We start from the raw sequence: 22197 nt of genomic DNA on the forward strand, positions 1-22197 counted from the left end.
GGGCAACAGAAGCTTTGTCTTTGGGTATGTTTATGGTAGAGATGGTTAGATCTCTAAATACCAATTATTATTATCAGGGTTATGGGATGGATGGGTAAAAGGCATTGAAGTCCTTGATCAACCATGATCAGAAGGGATTGCCTCCTGTTCCTACATCAGCCTCTGATTGGGAGCTCATGCCAAAAGCTCATAAATATTTAATGTATATGGTTTGGTCCATCACCCCAATTGTTCTTTTCTGTATTGACTTCCACTTTGATAGTCTGCACTTTGGTACAATGTACAGTTAAGTTAATGGAAACTGAACATTTGCTGCTCAAGTAGAAACTGATACTCATAATTTGAAGCTCTGCCATGTCCTTGAAGTTACAAGAGTTTGATTTGTAGTCTTCCTTTTTAATGATGCAAAGGTCTGACTGGTTCTTTAATAAGTAGTTCATTAATCCTCACCTATATCTCTGCATAGCTGCTCATTCACACCTTTTATACTAGACTTGTCAATTTTTAAGTGAAGAAAACAAAGAACAAAAATATTTTATTTGCACTAAATGCAAAGAAGGGGAGGCAATGGCCATATATCTTGTCACTGGACCAATAATCCAGAGACCTAGGGATTGTTCTGGAGTCCTGGGTTTGAATCCTATGGCAGATGTTGGAACTTGAATTTAGTAAACCCTGGATTTACAAGTCTAATGACCATGAAATCATTTTAAATTGACAGTTGACAAAAAGTCTATCTGGCTTGTTAATCGCTTAAGGGAAGGAATAGTCCTCTCTCCTGATCGGCCTTTTTGTGTAGACAGCAGTGTAGCGAGTCATCCAGTTGTATTAGTTACTGGAAAATCTCAAAAGGAAGAAGGATATCAGACACCACCTGGTATCTACTAAGGCATTGTAAAGGAATGATAAACATAGCTCTGTTCATACTACAATATCCTCCTTCCTAACTGAGGGCTACTGCTAAACTTGAGTTGTCTGCAGACTAGTCAAGTGATAACCTGACAATGTCCCAGACACTGGCAGGGCACAGTTCAACAGAGGTGCTGAAACAATGGTAAACATTTGGAAGGATGTTGTTGTAGAAGTTCTCCCCATTGACTCCAGATCCATGAAGTCTGTGGCATCCGATCAGTCATGGGTGAGGAAGTATCTTGCAGATTAGCACCTCTTGGCTGGTCAGTCATTACTCCTCTGTTTTGCACAGCACTTGGAGGCAAGACCTGAGTGGCGACTTTACTATTCATTGCTAAGAGTAAATTGGCAGTACCTTTTAAGATTGCATCAAGTATCAAAACACAGACTGAGTTTGCAGCAGGGAACCAACCAGAGGGTTAAAAAAACCACACTTTATCTCCTCATTAATCTACCTACTCTTATGCATTTGTCCCTGACGTTGGTAGGAGTGAATGCTGTGCAGTCTTTGGAGATAACATTTTGAGGATGCTGTACGTTGTTGTGTGGCACTACCTCCATGCTATATGAGATGGACTTTTCTGATCAGATCTAACTACTCCACAGTGGGCATGCATGAAGTGCTGTGGGCCATCAGTAGCAAAAGACTTACTCCCCCAACGCAATTTATAATCTCATGGCCTAGCATATCCTCTAGTCTTCACTTGCGATAAAGCCAAGGATCAGTCCTAGTTCAGTGAAGGACAGTACCAGACATACCAAAAGTAGGAGATGTCAAACAACGTTAGTAGCAAGTGATGGGCAGAGATAAACGATACCACATCCTACAGATCTGATTTAAGCTCTGGTCCTGCTACATCGTTGTGAATGATGGTGTACAACTAAAACAACTCACTGGACCTGGAGGCTCCACAAATATCCCCATCCTAAAAAATGGGGGAACCCAGGACATAATGCAAAGAGAATGCTGAAGCATTTTTGTAGCAATCTTAAGCCACAAGTGCTATGTAGATGATCCATCTCCACCTTCCCCAATGATTCCAATATCACATTTGCCAGTCTTCAGCCAATTCTTTTCACTCCTGATGACATGATCTCATTGTGTGAGGCACTGGATACTGCAAAGGCTAGACCACATTCCAGAAGTTGTACTAAAGATGTGCCTCTGATGTTCTGCTCACTTAGCTAAGCTATTCTATTACAGCTACAACACTGGCATCTACCCAGGTATGTCCTGTTTAAACACAGCAAGCTGAATACAACCTATCCTTCTATGGCCCCATCTATCTACTGTTTCAATAAAGTGATATAACATGAAGAGTGCTGTTAGGCAGCACTTGCTCAGCAATAACCTGCTTAGTGATGCCCAGTTTGGATTCTGCCAGGGCCACTCAGCTTCTGAACTTGTCCATGTTTGAGCCAAGTGTGTAACAAGAGTTGAATTCTAGTCATTAGGTGGACATGACTGCTAATGACATCAAAACTGCAGTTGATTTAGTGTGACATCAAGGAGCCCAAGTTAAAATCAGTCTGGAATATTTTGAGGAAGCTGTCTCTCCAGCACAAAGGAAGATGATTGTAGTTGTTGGAGGCCAATTGTTTCAGGTCCAGAATATCACTGCAGGAGTTCCTTGGTAGTGTCCTAGGCAGTACTGCCTGCACGTATTTCATAAGTGACCTTGATGGGAATGCTCACTGATGCCATTTGCATAGTGACTGCTTGACGAGTCACAAATGCAGTAAGACCTGGATGATATCCAAATTTGGGTAGACAATTGGATTGGCCATTCCTAGCAAATGAGTGTCTAACCATTTGGCCCTTGACATTGAATGGCTATGCCATTGCTGAATCATGCTCATGTACTCAACTAGTCATACTAATATCTCTGGAGTGTGATGGGAAAATCCTCACGTGCCTGTATGAATGCAGTATAAATACTAATTGGAAATGTACAGAATATACTGCTGAAATTCTCCAAGACTCAGACAGCATGTTCCAAACTTATAACCACTACTTTCTTGAAGGACAAAGGCAGCAGAAACATGGAAGTACCACCAACTGCAAGTTCCCCTCCAAACTATTCAAAATATCCTGACTTGGAAATTTATATCGCTGTTCCTTCAGTGTTGCTGGGTCAAAATCCTCAAATCTCTTTCTAATAGCATTGTGTACCTAAACTACAGGTGGTTACAGGTCACAAAGGCCCTCCTCTACCACCAGCTTGACAGTGGGCAATAAATGCTGACCCAACCTAAAATGCTCATGTTCCATTAAATAAAATTTGAATCTGCTATCTATGCTTTGAAATGTTTAAAGCTTTTTCTGTTTACCCAGTTGCATGTTATGGCATACAAACCCAAATCGACTTTAGAATGAGGGTCTGTATCAGATAAACAACTTCTAAAAATTCATAATGTTGTTTCCTTTTATGTACTACAGAGGAACCTGTATGATCTGATATTCAATAATCCGAATATCAGATTATCCAGCACGATCGCAAAATCCTGATACTTGGCTAAAACGTTATCCAGCATTTGATTTATCCGGAATTTGATTAACTGAATGAAATACTCCCAGCCTGTGTCCTTTTAGACAATCAACGTTCCTCTGTATATCCTTTTGCACTGCTTTTCTTGTCTCCGGTTTCCTATCTCCATTTTCCTACATTCAGTTGGTCATTCTTCAAAAAAAACCTTTTAATTTGTCAAACATGACTCTGCTTTTTCAAGGTGGTGCTGACCACTCCTTGATCCATCCCTTTCTAAATGCTCAAGATAAGGGTTGATTGCCATTCATGTCTCTACAAAATATGCTTGGCTGTTCACTTTGAGCAAATGTATAGTTGTGAAATTGTGCAATGTTCATTTAATTTGTTGGTGTTCCTTTTTTAGGCTGCTGAACTTGCTGAATTTACAGCCAAAATTGCACTTTTGGAGGATGCCAAGAGGAAGAAGGAAGTTGAGGCTACTGAATGGCAGCAGAAAGTAAGTAATTCAGCTTATTACTATGTTTGAAACGCGTGAATTAACAAAAGCAGCTTAGAGTATGGACTATTGAACTGAAGTAATGCTGCATCTGAAATGAACAAAGGAAATTTTCTCAAAAGGGCATTTAATCGTTATTGCTAATTCAGGTAGGGTTTGGAAATTGACTGAGTACGACTGGTACAAATGGTGAAAATGTTTTTTTTTTTTTGCTCGCTGCTAACTAGGCTGTAACAGCTCAGGAGGACTTGGAAAAAACCAAGGAGGAATTGAAGATTGTGATGACAGCTCCTCCACCACCACCACCGCCAGTTATTCCACAAGCTGAGAATGAGCATGATGATGAGCAAGATGAGAACAATGCTGAAGCCAGTGCTGAACTGTTATCAGAAGGAATAGCAAACCATCGCAGTGAGGAGCAACGCATTACTGAAACACAGAAGAATGAGCGTGTAAAGAAACAACTGCAGGTGAGCTGATTTGCTGGTAAACATTATTGTAGTCACTTGGACCAAAGTACCGAGAAAAGCTTTGATTTGTGAGCAGTGCAAGCAGATCATATGGTGTTTAGAGTGAGATATGCAAGTTCATGGCTGTACAGGAGGTGCACAAAGTAAGACCAACGTTATTTGAAATGTCCGTTCAGTCTAATAGCAGAGAAGAAGCTGTTCTTGAACCTGTTGTATGTTCAAGCTTCTGTAATTTATGCATGGAATATATATTACAAACTTACAATCCTCCTGAATGGAAAACACAAGCCTTAAGAAATCGTGTTACTGACATGAGATTTAAGCATCAAATCAAGACTGTATTGTGCTGAACTCTAATGGAATTATTTTTAAAGTATACAGTTTGTTTTTAAAATTGTACTTTCATATTTTATTTCTGTTAACATTTGTGTCAGATTTTGGTTTTTAAGAAAGCTCTTAAAAAAGTACTTTTGCTATATATGCCCCTCAATCCCAGTTGAGCTGTTTTTAAATCTACTAGAATTTTTTTTTAAACATAGCCTTAACTTAAAGTGGTGCCATATCATCCAGAGAAAATGGCAGCTGCAATTTTCCTGAGCTTTGACCATTATGGGAAGTTATATAGAGACTAATGCTGGCACCACAATTACTTGGAATGTTTATTAGTGATATGGATAGGGCAGCACAGTGGTTAGTACAGCTGCCTCACAGTGCTAGGGACCTGAGTTCAATTCTAACCTTGGGCAATTTTGTCTGTGTGGAGTTTGCACGTTCTCCCCATGTCTGTGTGGGCTTCCTCTGGGTGTTCCAGTTTCCTCCCACAATCCAAAGATGTGCATGGCAGGCCATGCTAAATTGTCCATAGTGTTAAGCGCATTAGTCAAGGATAAATGTAGGGACTGGATCTGGGTGGGTTACTCTTCGGAGGGTCGGTGTGTACTTGGGCCAAAGGTAATCTAATCTAAAAATATGTACAATAGCCGAGTTTGCAGATAGCACATAAGTGGGAAGGTAAATGGTGAAAATGACTCAGTCCGCAGAGAGAGAGATTGGCAGATTAACTGAATGGGCAAAACTTTCCAGATGGAATTATAATATGGGAAATGTTTGGTTATGCAATTTAACAGGAGTAGAGCAACTACATATTTAAATGGAGTCTGTAGATAGCTACAGCACAAGGATTTGAGTCCTTATCCATGAATCTCAAAAAAGCCACCCAAGTTCAATGGATAACAGGGAAAGCAAACTGTGAATGTTTGTTTTTTTTATACTTCATTCCGTTTGAAATAAGGAGGTTTTGCTAAAACTATACTAGCTAGAATATGGTGAACAGATTTGAGTTGTTTTTATTTAAGGAAAGTTACATAAGGCTGGTTCCAGGTATGGAAGGAGAAGTGGAGTAGAATATGCTGGTGTTAATTGGAACATAGAAGAATGAGAGGGGATCTTTAATAAACATGCAGGATTCTTGGAGGACTTCGACAAGATAGATGTAGAAAGGTTATTTTCCCCTCGTGGGAGAGTCTGGCACCAGAGTAAGATGTTGCACATTTAAGACCAGATGAAGTATTTCTTGAAGGTAGCGAATTTGTGGTTTCTTTACTGCTGAGTTGTTGAAGCTGAGTCATTAAGGATATTCCAGGTGGTGATAGATTTTTAATCTAAAGGGAATTGAGGGTCATGTGGTGGTGGGTGGGGAAAGAGGATGTGGGAGGCAAGAAGTGGAAGGTGAGGATTGTCAGATCAGTATGATCCCAGTGGCACATTCTGGCCTACATCTGTTCCTATGTGTTAGTGTTTATCTGAAACTAGCTGTACAGGGCAAGTATGTGACTCCTTGCATTTTCACGCAGAGGATGTTCTTACTGGTAGCTTTTGCAGATTTTTTTTCTTGGTGTTTGTATACTGCAATGTTTACACTTTCATTGCAGCACTTCAACTCAGTCCAGCTTTTAAAAAGCTGTCTTCACTGGCATGTAACAGGGCTAAAACTAACAACAAACCCTGTGCATACTGGGACACTAAACCTTCTTCTGTAGATTGAGTGAAAGCAAAGAAAGGAACTTAATGTTACCTCGTACCACTATCCCATGGCTGGTTGTTTTTAAAACTTTCCACTTTTTTAACCTCTGCACTTTAATCCATTACAATTCTAATCTTTATCCAGTTCTGCTGAAAGATCATTTATCTTTCTGAAAGAAACAGAAATATTAATTCTGTTTCTTTACCTACAGATGTTGCCTGACAACCTAATATTTGTTTGCAATGTTTTGTATTTATTTAGTTTACAGTCTGTAGTGTTTAGCATTTGTTTGTTCCTCCCTATTTAGTTTATCCAAGGTTATATTAGCATGTCTTTTAAAAATGTCCTTTCTGTGGAATAATGGGCAGATTTCCACGAGGTAACTTGAGAGAGATGAAGTGAGCCTTAGTTTAATACACTGGACATTATTGTACTCTTAGGACTCCTATGAGAAAGAGGTGAAATCTGGCCAGTGGTTATCCTATTGGAAGGGTAATCCATTCTGAGGCTTACTACTATGGTGGCCTAATTTGCAGATGGAAAGAATTCCAGTGTTTTTGTTTATCTTTTCGAAGGGAGAACATTGGCTGATCTCTAGAGGTTCTGCCCTGTGGAATTCTGCATGTCTGTTTTGGTTGAAGTCTAATATTAGCCGCCTTGGTGAAACCATTCCATCTATATTTTAAAAGAAACCCCTTTTTGGTGGTGTGGTTGAAACAATGGAGCTCTTTAAAGTATTAATGAAAAGCTGGTTTCTAAATTGGTCCGTTTCATTACACAACTCTCTTTCAGGAGCAAAGTTTACAGCACTCTAAGCCAATATTTAAGATACTCTCTTTGAACATTTTGTGTGTGATCACCACATAAAACAATGACTAAATCAACCAAAAAAAGTCAATGCCTGTGACAAGACTGCCATTTGAATGTATTATGAAAAGTCCTTGTGCTACTTTTATATTGGTGAGAGTTGGGCCACCTAACTTCCAGATTGTATTGCTTTCATTCTGTTTGTAAATTCTCAGCTGGAAATTGGAGCTCTAAAGTAGTACACTTTTTTGAGGTTTTATTAAATGCCCCATACCATGTCTTACAAAATGTATTCTTTTAAAATCTGGTGCTGAAACTGACAGTTTTTTTACTTCTAGACTTGATTTCTACAGTGTCCATCTCAACCACCTGAACTCCACCCCCCACAAAAACTCATCGTGGATTGTTCTACCTCCAGAAGTCTCTAATGTATCAATCATGTCCATCTATACTTGGTGCCACTGGCTGTCCTCTTCCTGTCTCTGTACATCAATTTTCCATCTACAGTTTTGACCATTCTCTTGTTCCTCCCTACCACCTGAAAGTCATATGCATTTAACACTCAGCACCTTTTTTTTGCTCTGGGATCAATGAATATTTGACCTGCACTCTAGCTCTCTTCTCCCCTCGTGACATTATATCTCAAGGCATCTTAAAATTCACTTTTTTTTTTGGACATCTCCCTTAATATCTCTGTTGCTTTGGTCAGCTTTTATTGCAGGTTTGTGCTGAAGTGTTTTTTTTATTTTTTGATATTCAGCACTGGTTTCTACTTCATAGACTGGTCTTTAAGTATTAAAATGAAATGTAACCTTTTATTTGTAAAACTTCTTTTATTGAGGTAATCTAAAATGCAAAGCTGCATCTTAGATTTTCTTTCCGCATGAATCATATCTTCAGTTTTAATAAGTTTGAAAAATGTAACTCTTACAATAATTGATTCTGATATTTCCTGCTCTGTGAATACATAGCATTATATACAAGGAAGCCATTGAACCCACATACTTGTGCTATTTCTTTTGAGCTACCCACTTAGTCTCTCTTTGTCAAGCCCACTAAGAGTTGTGTACGCTTCAGTAAGGTCACCACTCATTATTCTAAAATGGAGTACAGGCTGAATCTACTTGTAAGACAGCCCCTCCGTGCCTGAGATCAACCTATTGAACCTTCATTGGACTACTATTTAATACCAGTATACCTTCCCTTAAATAAGGGGAACAGAAACTGTTCACAGTATTCCAGGTGGGGTCTGACTGCCTTGTTTTGGTTTTAGCAAGACCTCCCTATATTTATACGCCATTCCCTTTGAAATGAAGGCCAACATTCCATTTACATTCCCTTTTACCTAGTGAACTTGTAGATCTTTCCTAATCCAACCTGTTCAGGATTGTATCATGAAACACCTTTTGAGCACGTGGGACTTGAACTTGAGCCTCCTGCTGCAGAAGTGCGTAATCTCATACTTGCCTAAGTGTTCCATCTGCCATGTTTTTGCCCACTCAACCTGTCTCTCTGCAAACTGTCATTCTCATACTTGCCTCACCACCTGATCTTGGCATCTGCAAATTGTGATAGTACATGAATTTTCCTCCTCCAAGTCTATATATTGTAAATAATTTTTACAAAGCACTGATCCTAGCGACACCATTTTACTCATTATACCATCTACTAGTTACAGGTTGAAAACTCCCCCATTATCCCAACTGTCTTGAGTTAGCCAATTGTTTGTCCGTCTGATGTATTAATGCAATAGTGTTGGCTCTTGTATAATCTTATGTGCTGTACCTTTTTTCTTACACCTTTTTGGAAATCCAAATGTTTTTGATCTACTGGTTCCCTGATCAGAATTCTAATAAATGTCATTCATGATTTCCTCTTCATGAAGCAATGCTGACTCTCTACTTGTTTAGATTGTAATTTTTAATGTGCTGTTACATCCTTTTTATTATAGATGCTGATATGTTTAACTGGCCTTTAGTTTTTGTCTCTTGTGTAATATTTGTATAATTTGTAGACACGTGTAAGTTGGCTAACAAGACTGTCTGTGAAATGTCCCAATACAAATGTGCATTTGAAATCTAAAGATCCGAGGTAGGCAATGCTGTTGAAATTCAGTGGATATTGTGGCTGAATTTGGTGCACACTCCATAGCAGTGTTCTTTGGTTAATTTTTGTACATTCTTGAAGCTTTGAGAGCTTTTGTTTTTGATTGCTGTTTTATGTTAAATTAGAAATATTTTAGATTTCATGTTGAAAGTCTAGTTAATCCATGTTTATTTAATAGGCACTAAGTTCTGAATTGGCCCATGCCCGTGATGAGACGAAGAAAACCGTAAATGACGTCATCCATGCTGAAAATGTTAAGGCGGGCCGTGACAAATACAAGACTCTACGACAGATACGACAAGGCAACACAAAACAGCGAATTGATGAGTTTGAAGCTATGTGAAAGTGCAGTTACTTTTTATATTATGTTCTTTTAAAACAGCTGAACCAACAGCAGAGGAACAAGTAGTGCTGTACTGCTAAGAGTAGTGTTTCATCTTGCCAAAGTATTCTATCAGTTATACCGGAGTTGGATGTAAATTTCTAAGGCAGTTGGTAAATGCCCTTTAAGCATTTAGTAGAACAATTAATGGGACTTGGATGGAGCTATTCAGTAAATAAACTGATGCAGGTTTTTTTCCCCCATTAATAGGCATGTTTAATTTCAGTGAGGTGCATGTATGAAGTGTGGCTTGGTCTCTGTAGCTTGCCATTAGAGGTGTATAAAGTTAACATAGAACAGTTGATACTTTTGAGGGCTTGAGCAAACTGCCTTAAAATGAGGGAGGGCTGTAAAATTTATCTAAATTTCAGTAACTGAATACTGTGTATTAGATTGAACATCTTTCTGAAGGTTGGTGTTTCATGTCCTGTCATCATAGATGGTTTTCTTTGCCTACCTGTTCACAAAGACTTGCTCAACAGATAGCTGGTCCTAGTTTCTAACTGGACTACTATTTGCTCAAGACACAGCAAGCAATGCATTGGCATAAGGCTTCTGTGTCTGTACAGACCAAATTGAAATGCAACCATTATTAGTGAACAAATTTTCATGTCGGGCCTTTCTGGCAGGGGAGCATATGAAAACATCAGTCCCAAGGAGGGGACAGTATACTACCTCAATATTATACACATGATGAATGGCCAGTCAAACACCCCCTCAATATCTGAATTTTCTGCAAGATATCATGTAATTTTTTAATCTTGCACTTTGCTTCTTTGTCACCCATCTTTCCCTAAAACTGAATTAATGTTGGAATACTTGTATGTGTTGATCAGATCACTCAATGTTGTATATGTAAAATGATGGCACAAGAATTTTTTTGTATTATTTTAATATTTCTGTTGCCTGAACCCAGGTGGTAGGCGTTTCTGTTTTCAGGAGAACAGGTAAATGTGCACACATTTCAGGTGAATGATGCTTCAAGGTAATAAGCTAACTTGCATTACTAAATAAGTGTTTAGTGGCAAATTACAGTAGGAAGAACACTGCATGTTATATTGACAATTGGCTGTCTGTTAAACTTGCCACCTTTCTTGAGCTAAAGTAAGCATTTGATCAATAGTCATTGATTTACTGTAATTTAGATTTGGTGCCCTTGCTTCCTCTGTACTTGGTTCAGCTAAATTTCCATTGGTATTATGCACTCATAAATCAGCATTTGTTATCTGTAATGATGGTTTATTGAAATTGCCATTTATAGTTGAGCATTTAATATGCATAGTAGGCTAAAGATAATGGGCAATTCTATGGCGCTTTTTGTGGCTGTTTATTGCAGGTTAAGTTTTGATTTATGTCATGAATAAACATCTAGTTTTTGTAATTGCAGGTGAGATTTCTGTTTTCATTGTATGCTGAGGGACAACTAGCAATTCTTGAAGACTGGTTGTGAATGTTGTGTACATGCATCAAACTTTGTCAAGTATTTCTACTTGCAGTGGAAGAGTACACTGTTTTGGTGCATCAAGAACATATACTGATGCTTATGCCTCAGTTATTTATCATGTTCATGCACTTTGCCATAGCAAGTTGAAATACTATCTTTCCAATGGATATTTTTTCCTGAAATGTGTACACTGACATTGATGCATCTGCGTTGGTATCATTGTTGGATAACACTACCATTTCTTGGCTATATGAGCTAATTATGGGAATGTTCAACTATTAAGCTATATGGCTACTAATGCAATCACTAGCAGTATACAACATTTATTAATCTAAAATACATTGGTTTGTCTCTTCCAAAATTAACTTTACAAATGCTTTTCCCTGGCACCATGTACTGTTATACAAACAGCATAACTATTTTGAACAACATTAATTGGTTCACTATTAAAAAGAAAAGTAAAATCTATTCTAGTGCGCACTTATTCAATAAATTTATGCTTTCTCTTTCAACAAAAGTTAATTAAGTGGTGAGAAGTGATATAAGCTAGTAATCTATTGTGGTATTAAGCAATGCTCCAGTAGTTTACTGGGAACTTTGGTATTGTGGAATATTCTGAAATAAGTGACTGTCATTTAATTTTAGCAGAGAAAGTTCAGATTCTATCTAAATATAGTGCAGTAATACAATTTTATTCAGAAAATGTGCTAACCTCTTCACTGTATGATTCGACCTGTTCTCAGGATTAACTTTTGGCTATTATGTGTTTGCAAATTCTGGTTGTTCACAGGAAACCATCTCTATGTACGTTTGCTCAATATTTCTATTCGAGTGCATGGAGGCTAAATGGAATATATCTTTGCTTAATAATATGCATATTTTAAGCTATTCTGGGATAAATTGTAGATCTGCATTGAGGTTTATGTAAAATACTTGGGCTTTCTAGCTAAACAATTTCTTGTTGCATTGTAGCCTCGTTTCATCTGCACCGGAAATGTTCTGTTTGAGCCTTTACAACATAGAATCATATTCATTTCCTCACTAATGGGAGAACAGTTGTAATGAAGTGGAAGTGAAATCCTACAAAACAGATTTGATAAGCTAGTGAGCATGTTCTTCAGATTTTGTTTTGAAGTATGCAGATTCTGAATTTGGTTTGGATTTCCTACCTTGACTTGAACAGCTGAGCTGCCCACTCCATTAGATTTACCAATTCTGACCCCTACTGGAGAATAGGAAGAAGTGAAGCAAGTGTAATTTTGTTATGGTTGACTAATAAACAAGTGTAATTTGAGAACCTGTTTTTGATTGTTACATTAGAATTATTCTGACAGCTCCTGAGATACAATTTCATCAGCTGAATTTTATTAACTAGTAAATGAATTTGTTTGGGTCCTGTTGGCACCCTCTCAATATTTGTGTTGGATAAACCTACTATGATCCCACTGAGCAGCTTAATGTCAACAGTACTACCATGCCTGTTAATGCCTTTTAACATTATAGATTGCAAATTGTAACACCACCTGTGCATACTTATGATTTCAAGCAGGTATAGATCAAATTGTTGCATTACATGATTCTGGTTTCAATTACAAATTGATGAGGAAGGTCACGTAGCTCATCTTGGTCAAGACATTTTGGAATGATCTTTAAAATAGAGCTTGAATGGTATTGCAAACGTCTGGAGCAGGTTGGACTTGAATGCAGGCCTTATTGGCATACCATCATTGTCACATCAGTCCCCTTTAGAAGCTGCAGATTGTAAAGCCTTTTTCTATAGGGTTTTATACAATGGGGAAGTGTTTAATTAATAAATATTATTCAGTTAAAACCACTAATTGCTACCCCATTCTTCAACCCTTTTGATGAATGAATGAAAGTAACTCTATCAGCCTCCGAGCATTTCTGCTACGCCATTTTATAATGGATAGAGCAGGTACCTTGTCTGATTCTGTACAAACTGAATTAATATTGCACTTTTTGATAACTGGCAATGAATCAAGATTAACTCTCCCCTTGATTTATTAAATCAACAGTATGGATCAGTAACAGTCACTGGCACAGTGAGACATTTTTCTGGACTAAGTGGCTTGATGCTTGTGAGAATAAAATAGTCAGTCCCATTATCATTCTACATCCAGTAACAAGTACAAAGGGCCTTTTTCTGTGGATGAGAGAAATAATAGCAGGCAGAAGTTTGAAGGATCCACTTTCAGTAATGTGATTTACCAGGCCAACATTACACGTGATCATTATGTAGATTTTAAAATTGTAAATTTTGAGCTGAGCTGGTTTAGAAACACTTAAAGATTAAATGTGAGCTAAGGTAATTCTTTTATAAAAGGACAATGCAACTTTTAAACTTCAACATGCACTAGTTTTTATAAACACTTCATTGGATTCTGAAACTAAATAGTAGTATAGATCTCCATGTTTTAACAATTAGTCTAAACAATTGGCATTCAAAAGGACACCAATAATATACTTTATACAGCAGTATCATTCTAAACCTTTAAATCAATCAATCTAAATATTTTATGAAATTCACTACCCTGTGGTCCAAACTTATTCTGCATGAAGACTTGAGTTATTTAGTTCTAAGGAGTGTAAAACCAAGCAATTCATACATCACTTGATTCAAAGTTTTTCTAGTCTTTGAATATATTAACTCATTGTGACTGCAGCCATGTCAATACTGGATATTTATAAACCAAACATTGAATCTGCCCAGTTAGTTTGCGAAGGGGAAAAGCATGCTTGACAAAACATTACCTGAATGTGCACATTACAAGCAGTGTTAAAGTGGGAATTAGTAGCTGTGATGTACATGGGTCTTCAGAGAGCTTTTCATTTAAAATACTTTGCTCAAGAAATTATTTAGTTAAAATAAAACCAGAAAGGAGCAACTAATTGCTACCTATTCCCTATCAAGAAACTGACATTTAGCTCATTTGAGACACCCCACAATTTTCAACTTCAGTAACACTGGTTTGGTTCACTACTGGAGTATACATAGTTAGTTTTTCCCACCACTGTATGAAAAGAAAACGTTCTGAGTACAATTACCTGCATTGGTAATTTAAAAACTTTAACATTTTAGAAGTCAAACATACAGGGATAGTGTTATCCCATTTGAAGATGCTGAAAGAATGAGCAACATCTGTTCAACCTTCCCACACTAAAAGCAATCTTTTGTTCACCAGTCCATTCTTTCCAACTATTTCTTAGCATTTAAGTTTAAAATACCACCTCGAAGCAGTAAGCTCAAAGTAATCTCCCTGCTCATTTTGGTAAGAATAGTATGATGAGGTAAAAAAGGGGAGACCAAAGATACATTTAGAAGTAAATGTCTAGCCATTCCAGGTTACATAACTATCCATTCCTTCAGATACCCTTGACCAGTGTTGAGAACTTACTGTGCCCTATTGTTTGTTTTTACAATGTAGTCGGGGTCTTACTTAAATCTGACTGGGTGGTTTATTTTTCAGCACTTTTTAAAATAGTGGGCAAATGTTAGGAAGTTGAAAGGCCACAAATGTCACAGCTGAAAATGCTCCATCTAGTGAAAGTAAAGTTAGCCATTAGAAATGAGGAGTTCACAGTCAACCCTTCAAGCCACTTGAGGTCCAGGAATAAGCTACCAAAAACTGTTAAGATATTTCCAAATAGATAATTGGAGCTAGTTATAGCTTCAGCTTCTGTCAGAGCTCTTCACAAAAGACTGGAAGAAAAAAAGGTCACACCACTGCAGTATTTGCAAGAATTAAGTTACCAGAATGCAGAAATCAAGAAAGCTGTGTGGGAATTGCAGTTTGTTTGTAACTATCAAAAAACTGTCACAACAAAATTAAAATGGGTGCAACGATGCAAGGAATCATTTGGTTCCAACAATTGAGGCTAAAATAGAATACAACCAAACAAAGCATATGCAGTATGATAGCAGCAAAAAATAAAGAGCAGAGCTCTATATACAAGTAAGTTCATGTATAAGGTGAGTAGCATAAAGTAGAAACTGTGATTTTAATCCACAAAAGGTTTCACAAACAGCTCAGGAGTTATTACAAGAATCTGGAAGAATGTAACTGGAGTGTTGGACATAATCCTTAAACTGTACAGTTTAACTTTTCCATCTGCTGCATATACATTAATGATGACATGCAGCTATGGCAATTTTACTTGTAGGACCTAAGTAGACCAGCAACAGCAGGATTATTAGTACATAGGGATCTTAATGTCTACTCAAGCAGGATCCCAATTGCAGTAGAATATTCATACTGAACCAGTTCAGGAATTGCAACAATTGTACCCAGACAGCTTCAACACCATAAGAAACTTCAAAAAGGTGTGTATTGCAGTTCAAAGAGTGTTCGTACATTACCCAAACTTTTTTTTAAAATATAAGATACCTGGAATGTAATGGCATAATCTCTAACATCCATATGCATACTTTCATGAAAGTCAGCACAATAATGTTTCAAGCTATCTAAATCTCTCTTTAAAGGGAGGTCTGCACAAAATTCCAATATTAGGGAAATTGAATCCCAAATTCTCAAGCTAAATTCTTCTCCCAGCTGAATGTTAAAAGTAATCTATCCAACTATATGCTTAAACAATAACTTCTAGATGGTGTTTTATGATCTTTTGGGCTGTCAGTCAGAATTTATCCCAGCTCATGTGGATAGAATTCAGAATAGATGGCTGGAGTATGCATAGTTAGTTTTGCCCACCACTGCATGAAAAGAAAAGCATGACTGAAATCTACACTCACTAATAGCAGCTTATGAAGAAGGATGCTGCAATAACAAGGAGGGCTAGTTGTGATCAACTTTTTTTTAGTCCCAACACAAACAAAATCAAAGATGTAAGACACATATCAACTCGCCAAAATTAAGACCTGCTCAGATGCAACTTTCTACCACCCTATACACCAAAGTTTTTATCAACAATGCTTGCTTGGTTAGAAGGGAGTTCAAGAAAAGATATAAACATGTATTGATCACCCTCCCATTGTACATGGGATATATCAAATCAAATAAGCAACCTCACCATAGATTTGGGTCATTGTACTGAGAGTTATGTATCTCAAAAGGGCGAGGTGCTTATGTAATTCAAGATGGCATTTGAATCTAAAATTCTGTAAATGCATTCTAACTATTTCAACACAGCATAAAACTCTTGCTGTGGTATCCAGTATCACAAGATTGCACATATTTTTATTACATAAACAACCCAGTCACAAGCTACTGAAAATTATGGGACACTGACAAGTGCACTACTTGGGCTACAAGAACTCCGTAAAAATACAGGTATATTGCTTCAATCTGATGAATTTTGGTAAAAACAAATGCAACTAATATCTTGCAGCTAATGACTGAATGAATTATGAAAAATCATTAAAGAATGGCCTGACCAAAGAAAGGTACCAGATACACAAACATTGTATAGCCACAGGCATCTGACTAAGAAGGCTCATGCACTATGTCTCAATGACTACTGCCCAGTGGCCCTAATTTCAGTGATCACAAAGTGCTTTGAAAGGCTGGTCATGACATTAATCATCAACTGCCTCCCCCCCCTACTCTTGACCCACTCCAATTTGCCAACAGGAGTTGGAAGACCTGGGAAAATGGTGCACTGAGAACAACCCAACTCCCAATGCCAGCAAAACCAACAAACTCAAACTCATTTAGCGTCTCAGCCTCCACTGCACTCTGCGGCAATGACTTCAACAGGCCCCACCACACACTGGCTGAAGAAATGTCTCCGCATTTCTGTTCTGAATTGACCCCCTCTAATTCTAAGGCTGTGTCCACGGGTCCTAGTCTCCCCGCCTAATGGAAACAATTTCCTAGCATCCACCCTTTCCAAGCCATGTATTATTTTGTAAGTTTCTATTAGATCTCCCCCTTAATCTTATAAACTCCAATGAATACATAGAACTTGTGGGGGGGGGGGGGGGGACTTACCAGGGGTAAGCAATGGGGTTCAGGCCTCTGGCACGGAGCCTGTCCCCGTTGCTCAGAAGGGAAGGGTGGAGAAGAGCAGAGCAATAGTTATTGGGGACTCGATAGTTCGGGGCACAGAGAGGCGGTCTTGCGGGGGTGAGAGAGACTCACGTTTGGTATGTTGCCTCCTAGGTGCAAGGGTACGTGACGTCTCTGATAGTGTTTTCCGGGTCCTTGAGAGGGACCAGCCCAAAGTCGTGGTCCACATTGGCACCTACGACATAGGTAAGAAGAGGGATAAGGATCTTTGGCTTTCAGGGAGCTAGGTTGGAAGCTCCAAGTTAGAACAGAGTTGTTGTCTCTGGTTTGTTACCCATGCCATGTGGTAGAGAGTCAAGGAATAGGGAGAGAGAACAGTTAAATGCGTGGCTACAGGGATGGTGCAGGAGGGAGGGATTCCGGTATCTGGATAACTGGGGTTCTTTCTGGGGAAGGTGGGACTTCTATAAACAGGATGGTCTACACCTGAACCTGAGGGGCACCAATATCCTGGGGGGGGGGGGGTTTAAACTGACTCTGCAGGGGCATGGGAACCTAGACTGTGTAGCTTTAGGGTGCATGACCTGGAACGTGGCATCAATCTCAAAGGAGGGTGCCTGTAAACAGGAACGTGGCTTAAAGTGTGTATACTTCAATGCAAGAAGTATACGAAATAAGGTAGAACAGGGACAGGATTGGCTGTTGCAGGTTCCAGAGTTTAAATGTTTTAGTAGGGGCAGAGGTGGGGGTAAAAGAGGGGGAGGTGTGGCATTGCTTGTCAAAGATAGTATTACAGCGGTGGAAAGGATGATGGATGAAGACTCTCCATCTGAGGTACTTTGGGCTGAGGTTAGGAATAGGAAAGGTGAGGACACCCTGTTAGGAGTTTTCTACAGGCCTCCTAATAGTCCGAGAGACGTAGAAGAAAGGATTGCGAGGATGATTCAGGAGGAGTGAAAGTAATAGGGTGGTTGTTATGGGGGCCTTTAACTTTCCTGATATTGACTGGGAAAGTTGTAGCTCGAGTTCGTTAGATGGGTCGGTGTTTGTCCAATGTGTGCAGGAGAGTTTCCCGACACAATATGTCGACAGGCCAACAAGAGGTGAGGCCATACTGGATTTGGTTCTGGGTAACGAACCAGGCCAGGTGTTAGAATTGGAGGTAGGTGAGCACTTTGGGGACAGTGACCACAATTTGGTGACTTGTGCTCTAGTGATGGAGAGGGATAAGTGTGCACTGCAGGGTAAGAGTTATAGCTGGGGGCAGGGAAATTATGATGCGGTGAGGCACGACTTAGGATGCGTGGCTTGGAAAAGTAGGCTTCAAGGCACGGGCGCAATTGATATGTGGAGTTTGTTCAAGGAGCAACTATTGAGTGTCCTTGATAAGTATGTACCTGTCAGGCAGGGAGGAAAGGGTCGTGTGAGGGAGCCGTGGTTTATTAAGGAATTGGAATCCCTTGTTAAAGGGAAGAGGGCGGCCTATGTAAAGATGAGGCGTGAAGGTTCAATTGGGGCGATTGAGAGTTATAAGGTAGCCAGGAAGGAGGGGACATGAAAAGTCCCTAGTTGGTAGGATTAGGGAAAACCCAAAAGGCTTTCTATAGGTATGTCAGGAATAAAAGAATGACTAGGGTAGGAATAGGTCCAGTCAAGGATAGTAGTGGGAAGTTGCGTGTGGAGGCGGAAGAGATTGGGGAGACACAATGAATACTTTTCGTCAGTGTTCACTCAGGAACAGGACATTGTTGCCGATGTGAATACTGAGTCACAATCAAGTAGAATGGACGGCTTTGAGGTATGTAGGGAAGAGGTGTTGGAAATTCTGGAAAGGGTGAAAATAGATAAGTCCCCTGGGCCTGATGGCATTTATCCTAGGATTCTCTGGGAAGCAAGGGAGGAGATTGCAGAGCCATTGGCCTTGATTTTTATGTCCTCATTGTCTACAGGAATAGTGCCAGAAGACTGGAGGATAGCAAATGTGGTTCCCTTGTTCAAGAAGGGGAGTAGGGATAACCCTAGTAACTATAGGCCAGTGAGTCTCACTTCTGTTGTGGGCAAAGTCTTAGAGAGAATTGTAAGGGATAGGATTTATGAACATCTGGATAGGAATAATGTGATCAAGGATAGTCAGCATGGTTTTGTGAAGGGCAGATCGTGCCTCACAAACCTTTATTGAATTCTTTGAGAAGGTGACTAAGGAGGTGGACGAGGGTAAAGCGGTAGATGTGGTGTATATGGATTTTAGTAAGGTGTTTGATAAGGTTCCCCATGGTAGGCTACTGCAAAAAAATACAGAGATATGGCATTGAGGGCGAGTTGGAGGTTGGATGAATTGGCTGTCTGGAAGAAGACAGAGGGTAGTAGTTGATGGTAAAGGTTCATCTTGGAGCGCAGTTACTAGCGGTGTTCCGCAAGGATCTGTTTTGGGACCATTGCTGTTTGTCATTTTTAAAAATGACCTGGAGGAGGGGCTAGAAGGTTGGGTGAGCAAGTTTGCGGATGATACAAAAGTCAGTGGAGTTGTTGACAGTGAGGAAGGATGTGTCAGGTTATAGCGGCATATAGATAAGCTGCAGAGCTGGGCAGAAAGGTGGCAAATGGAGTTCAATGTGGGTAAAGTGTGAGGTGATTCACTTTGGTATGAGTAACAAAAAGATGGGGTATGTGCTAATGGTCGGATACTTGGTAGTGTGGATGAGCAGAGGGATCTTGGTGTCCATGTACACAGATCTCTGAAAGTTGCCACCCAGGTAAATAGTGCGGTGAAGAAGGCATATGGCGTACTGGCTTTTATTGGTAGAGGAATGGAGTTCTGGAGTCCTGAGGTCATGTTGCAGTTGTATAAGACTCTGGTGCGGCCGCATCTAGAGTATTGTGTGTGGTTTTGGCCGCCATACTATAGGAAGGATATGGAGGCACTGGAACGGGTACAGAGGAGGTTTACCAGGATGTTGCCTGGTATGGTAGGAAGATCGTATGAGGAAAGGCTGAGGCACTTGGGGCTGTTTTCATTAGAGAAAAGAAGGTTTAGGGGTGACTTGATAGAGGTGTACAAGATGATTAGGGGTTTAGATAGGGTTGACCCTGAGAACCTTTTTCCACGTATGGAGTCAGCTATTACGAGGGGGCATAGCTTTAAATTACGGGGTGGTAGGTGTAGGACAGACGTTAGTGATAGATTCTTTACTCAGTGAGTCGTGAGTTCATGGAATGCCCTGCCAGTAGCAGTGGTGGACTCTCCCTCTTTATGGGCATTTAAACAGGCATTGGATAGGCATATGGAGGTTAGTGGGCTAGTGTAGGTTAGGTGGGCTTGGATCGGCGCAACATCGAGGGCCAAAGGGCCTGTACTGCGCTGTATTTTTCTATGTTCTATGACTTTCAGCAGGATGTTACTCATGTCCCCCTACACATTATCAGCACAGAGGTAGAACAAGTGTCAAGCTCCTGGGAGCGGTCATCCACAACAAGCTTTCTTGGGACTCTTCGTATGGATGCATTGGTTTCAAAGGCCCAACAACATATCTTCTTCCTGAGGCAGCTGAGGAAATCTGGCATGAAGGCAAATACCTTAGTCAATTCTTATAGGTTTGCCACAGAGAGCATGCTGTCTGGATCTATCACTACTTGGAATGGCAATGGTACCATTCAAGATCAGAGACTTTTACAGAGAGTGGTGAACGCAGCCCGGCCATTCACAAAGGCCAACCTCCCATCTACCAGGCCCGCTGTCAAGGAAAGGCCACCAGCATTCTGAAAGATCCAGCCCACCCTGGCAATGTTTTTCTCCAACCTCTACCATCAGGGTGAAGGACAGAAGCCCGAACACATGGACCAGCTGGTTTCGTAACTAACAGTTTCTACCCGACCGTTGTTAGAATTTTGAATAGACTCAAACTCTTAACATGTGCCTGTATCTGTGTTTTTGTTTTTACCGGTTTACCTATTATTTACTATCTAAGCTACTTAACTCTGATCTGCACATATTGCTCACAAGACAAAAACTTTGTCGTGTGTACTGAGGCACAGTGAAATCAATTCAATACCTCTCCAAATTTCCAACGGCCAGTGCAAAATTCAGACTGTACAGTATAGAAGAGATCATACCTAACAAGATTTTCATGTTGGTACAATACACCCAACAGCAACATCTTTGGACATGGGCTTACAGTTACCAAAAATCATATTTGGAAGCCAAGGCAACCTTGCCACTCCATTATCTCAATTGGGGAGAATAAAGATGGTTCATAACTCATACATATCTTGAATTGCATTTGGGACAGAAGGTTCAGTCTTACAAAAGGGCACATCAAAAAAGTGTGCCAAACGTCAACTGTGCATAGAACAGAGACAAAAATTAACTTGAACAATGAGAGAGAGAGAAACAGACAGACAATTAGAAGGATGAACCACATGCTAACACTAATGCACCAACAGATCAACATCCAAGTGGGAAGTATAATCTTGAGAAGGTTACTTTGAGATCTGGAAAGGGACTGTAAAACCACCTAAGTTATATAGACAATTTCAATAGAATCCATAAAATGATTGGTTTTTGTTGACAAAGAAATCCTTTGCAATTGAGCTCCCTTTGTACAGCAGCAGTCCCAAGTCAGCAACAAAAATGACAAGGAAAAATTACTCAATATATGTTGTTATACTGAAAACTTTGTAACAGATTATGAAATATGTGAAATAATTTTATTCCTCCAAATATGCTACATCTTTCACTGACTGCTTTCATAGGGAGCTGCCCTGGTGGCCTAGCCTACTATGTATTGAGCTCTTATCAAGCTTTTTCTTAAACATGGCAAATTTACCTCTCGTTCTGCAGTAGTAAAGGCATGTATCAGATGTATCTATGACTGGTAGTGATCTAATATATTCAACCTTGAACCAGGCACCAGTATTAAAACAAATAATTGTGGCTGAAAACTGTAGGAGATGTGCAATTTGGATGATTTCCTGCACTGTCAGAAAATACTTCAAATTTTAGTGAAAGGAGTGGAGATCAGGGTAAAAGAAATGGTGAACATCCAGCAAAGAGAAAACAAAAACCACAAATATAATACTTTTATCCA

General features: G+C 39.5%; 1 protein-coding gene across 1 annotated transcript in view; it reads left to right on the forward strand.

Moving 5' to 3' along the window:
* Nucleotides 1-12426, forward strand: part of LOC140481367 (radixin) — a 77647-nt gene extending 65221 nt beyond the window's left edge. Inside the window, exons 12-14 of the mRNA XM_072577448.1 lie at nucleotides 3805-3897; nucleotides 4125-4367; nucleotides 9482-12426. Coding sequence (XP_072433549.1) covers nucleotides 3805-3897; nucleotides 4125-4367; nucleotides 9482-9646 — 501 coding nt within the window. The 3' untranslated portion in view covers nucleotides 9647-12426. The remainder of the gene's footprint in view (nucleotides 1-3804; nucleotides 3898-4124; nucleotides 4368-9481) is intronic.
* Nucleotides 12427-22197: the final 9771 nt, after the last annotated feature.

The sequence above is a fragment of the Chiloscyllium punctatum genome, chromosome 9 (assembly GCF_047496795.1).
Source record: "Chiloscyllium punctatum isolate Juve2018m chromosome 9, sChiPun1.3, whole genome shotgun sequence".
NCBI classification, from domain to species: domain Eukaryota; kingdom Metazoa; phylum Chordata; class Chondrichthyes; order Orectolobiformes; family Hemiscylliidae; genus Chiloscyllium; species Chiloscyllium punctatum.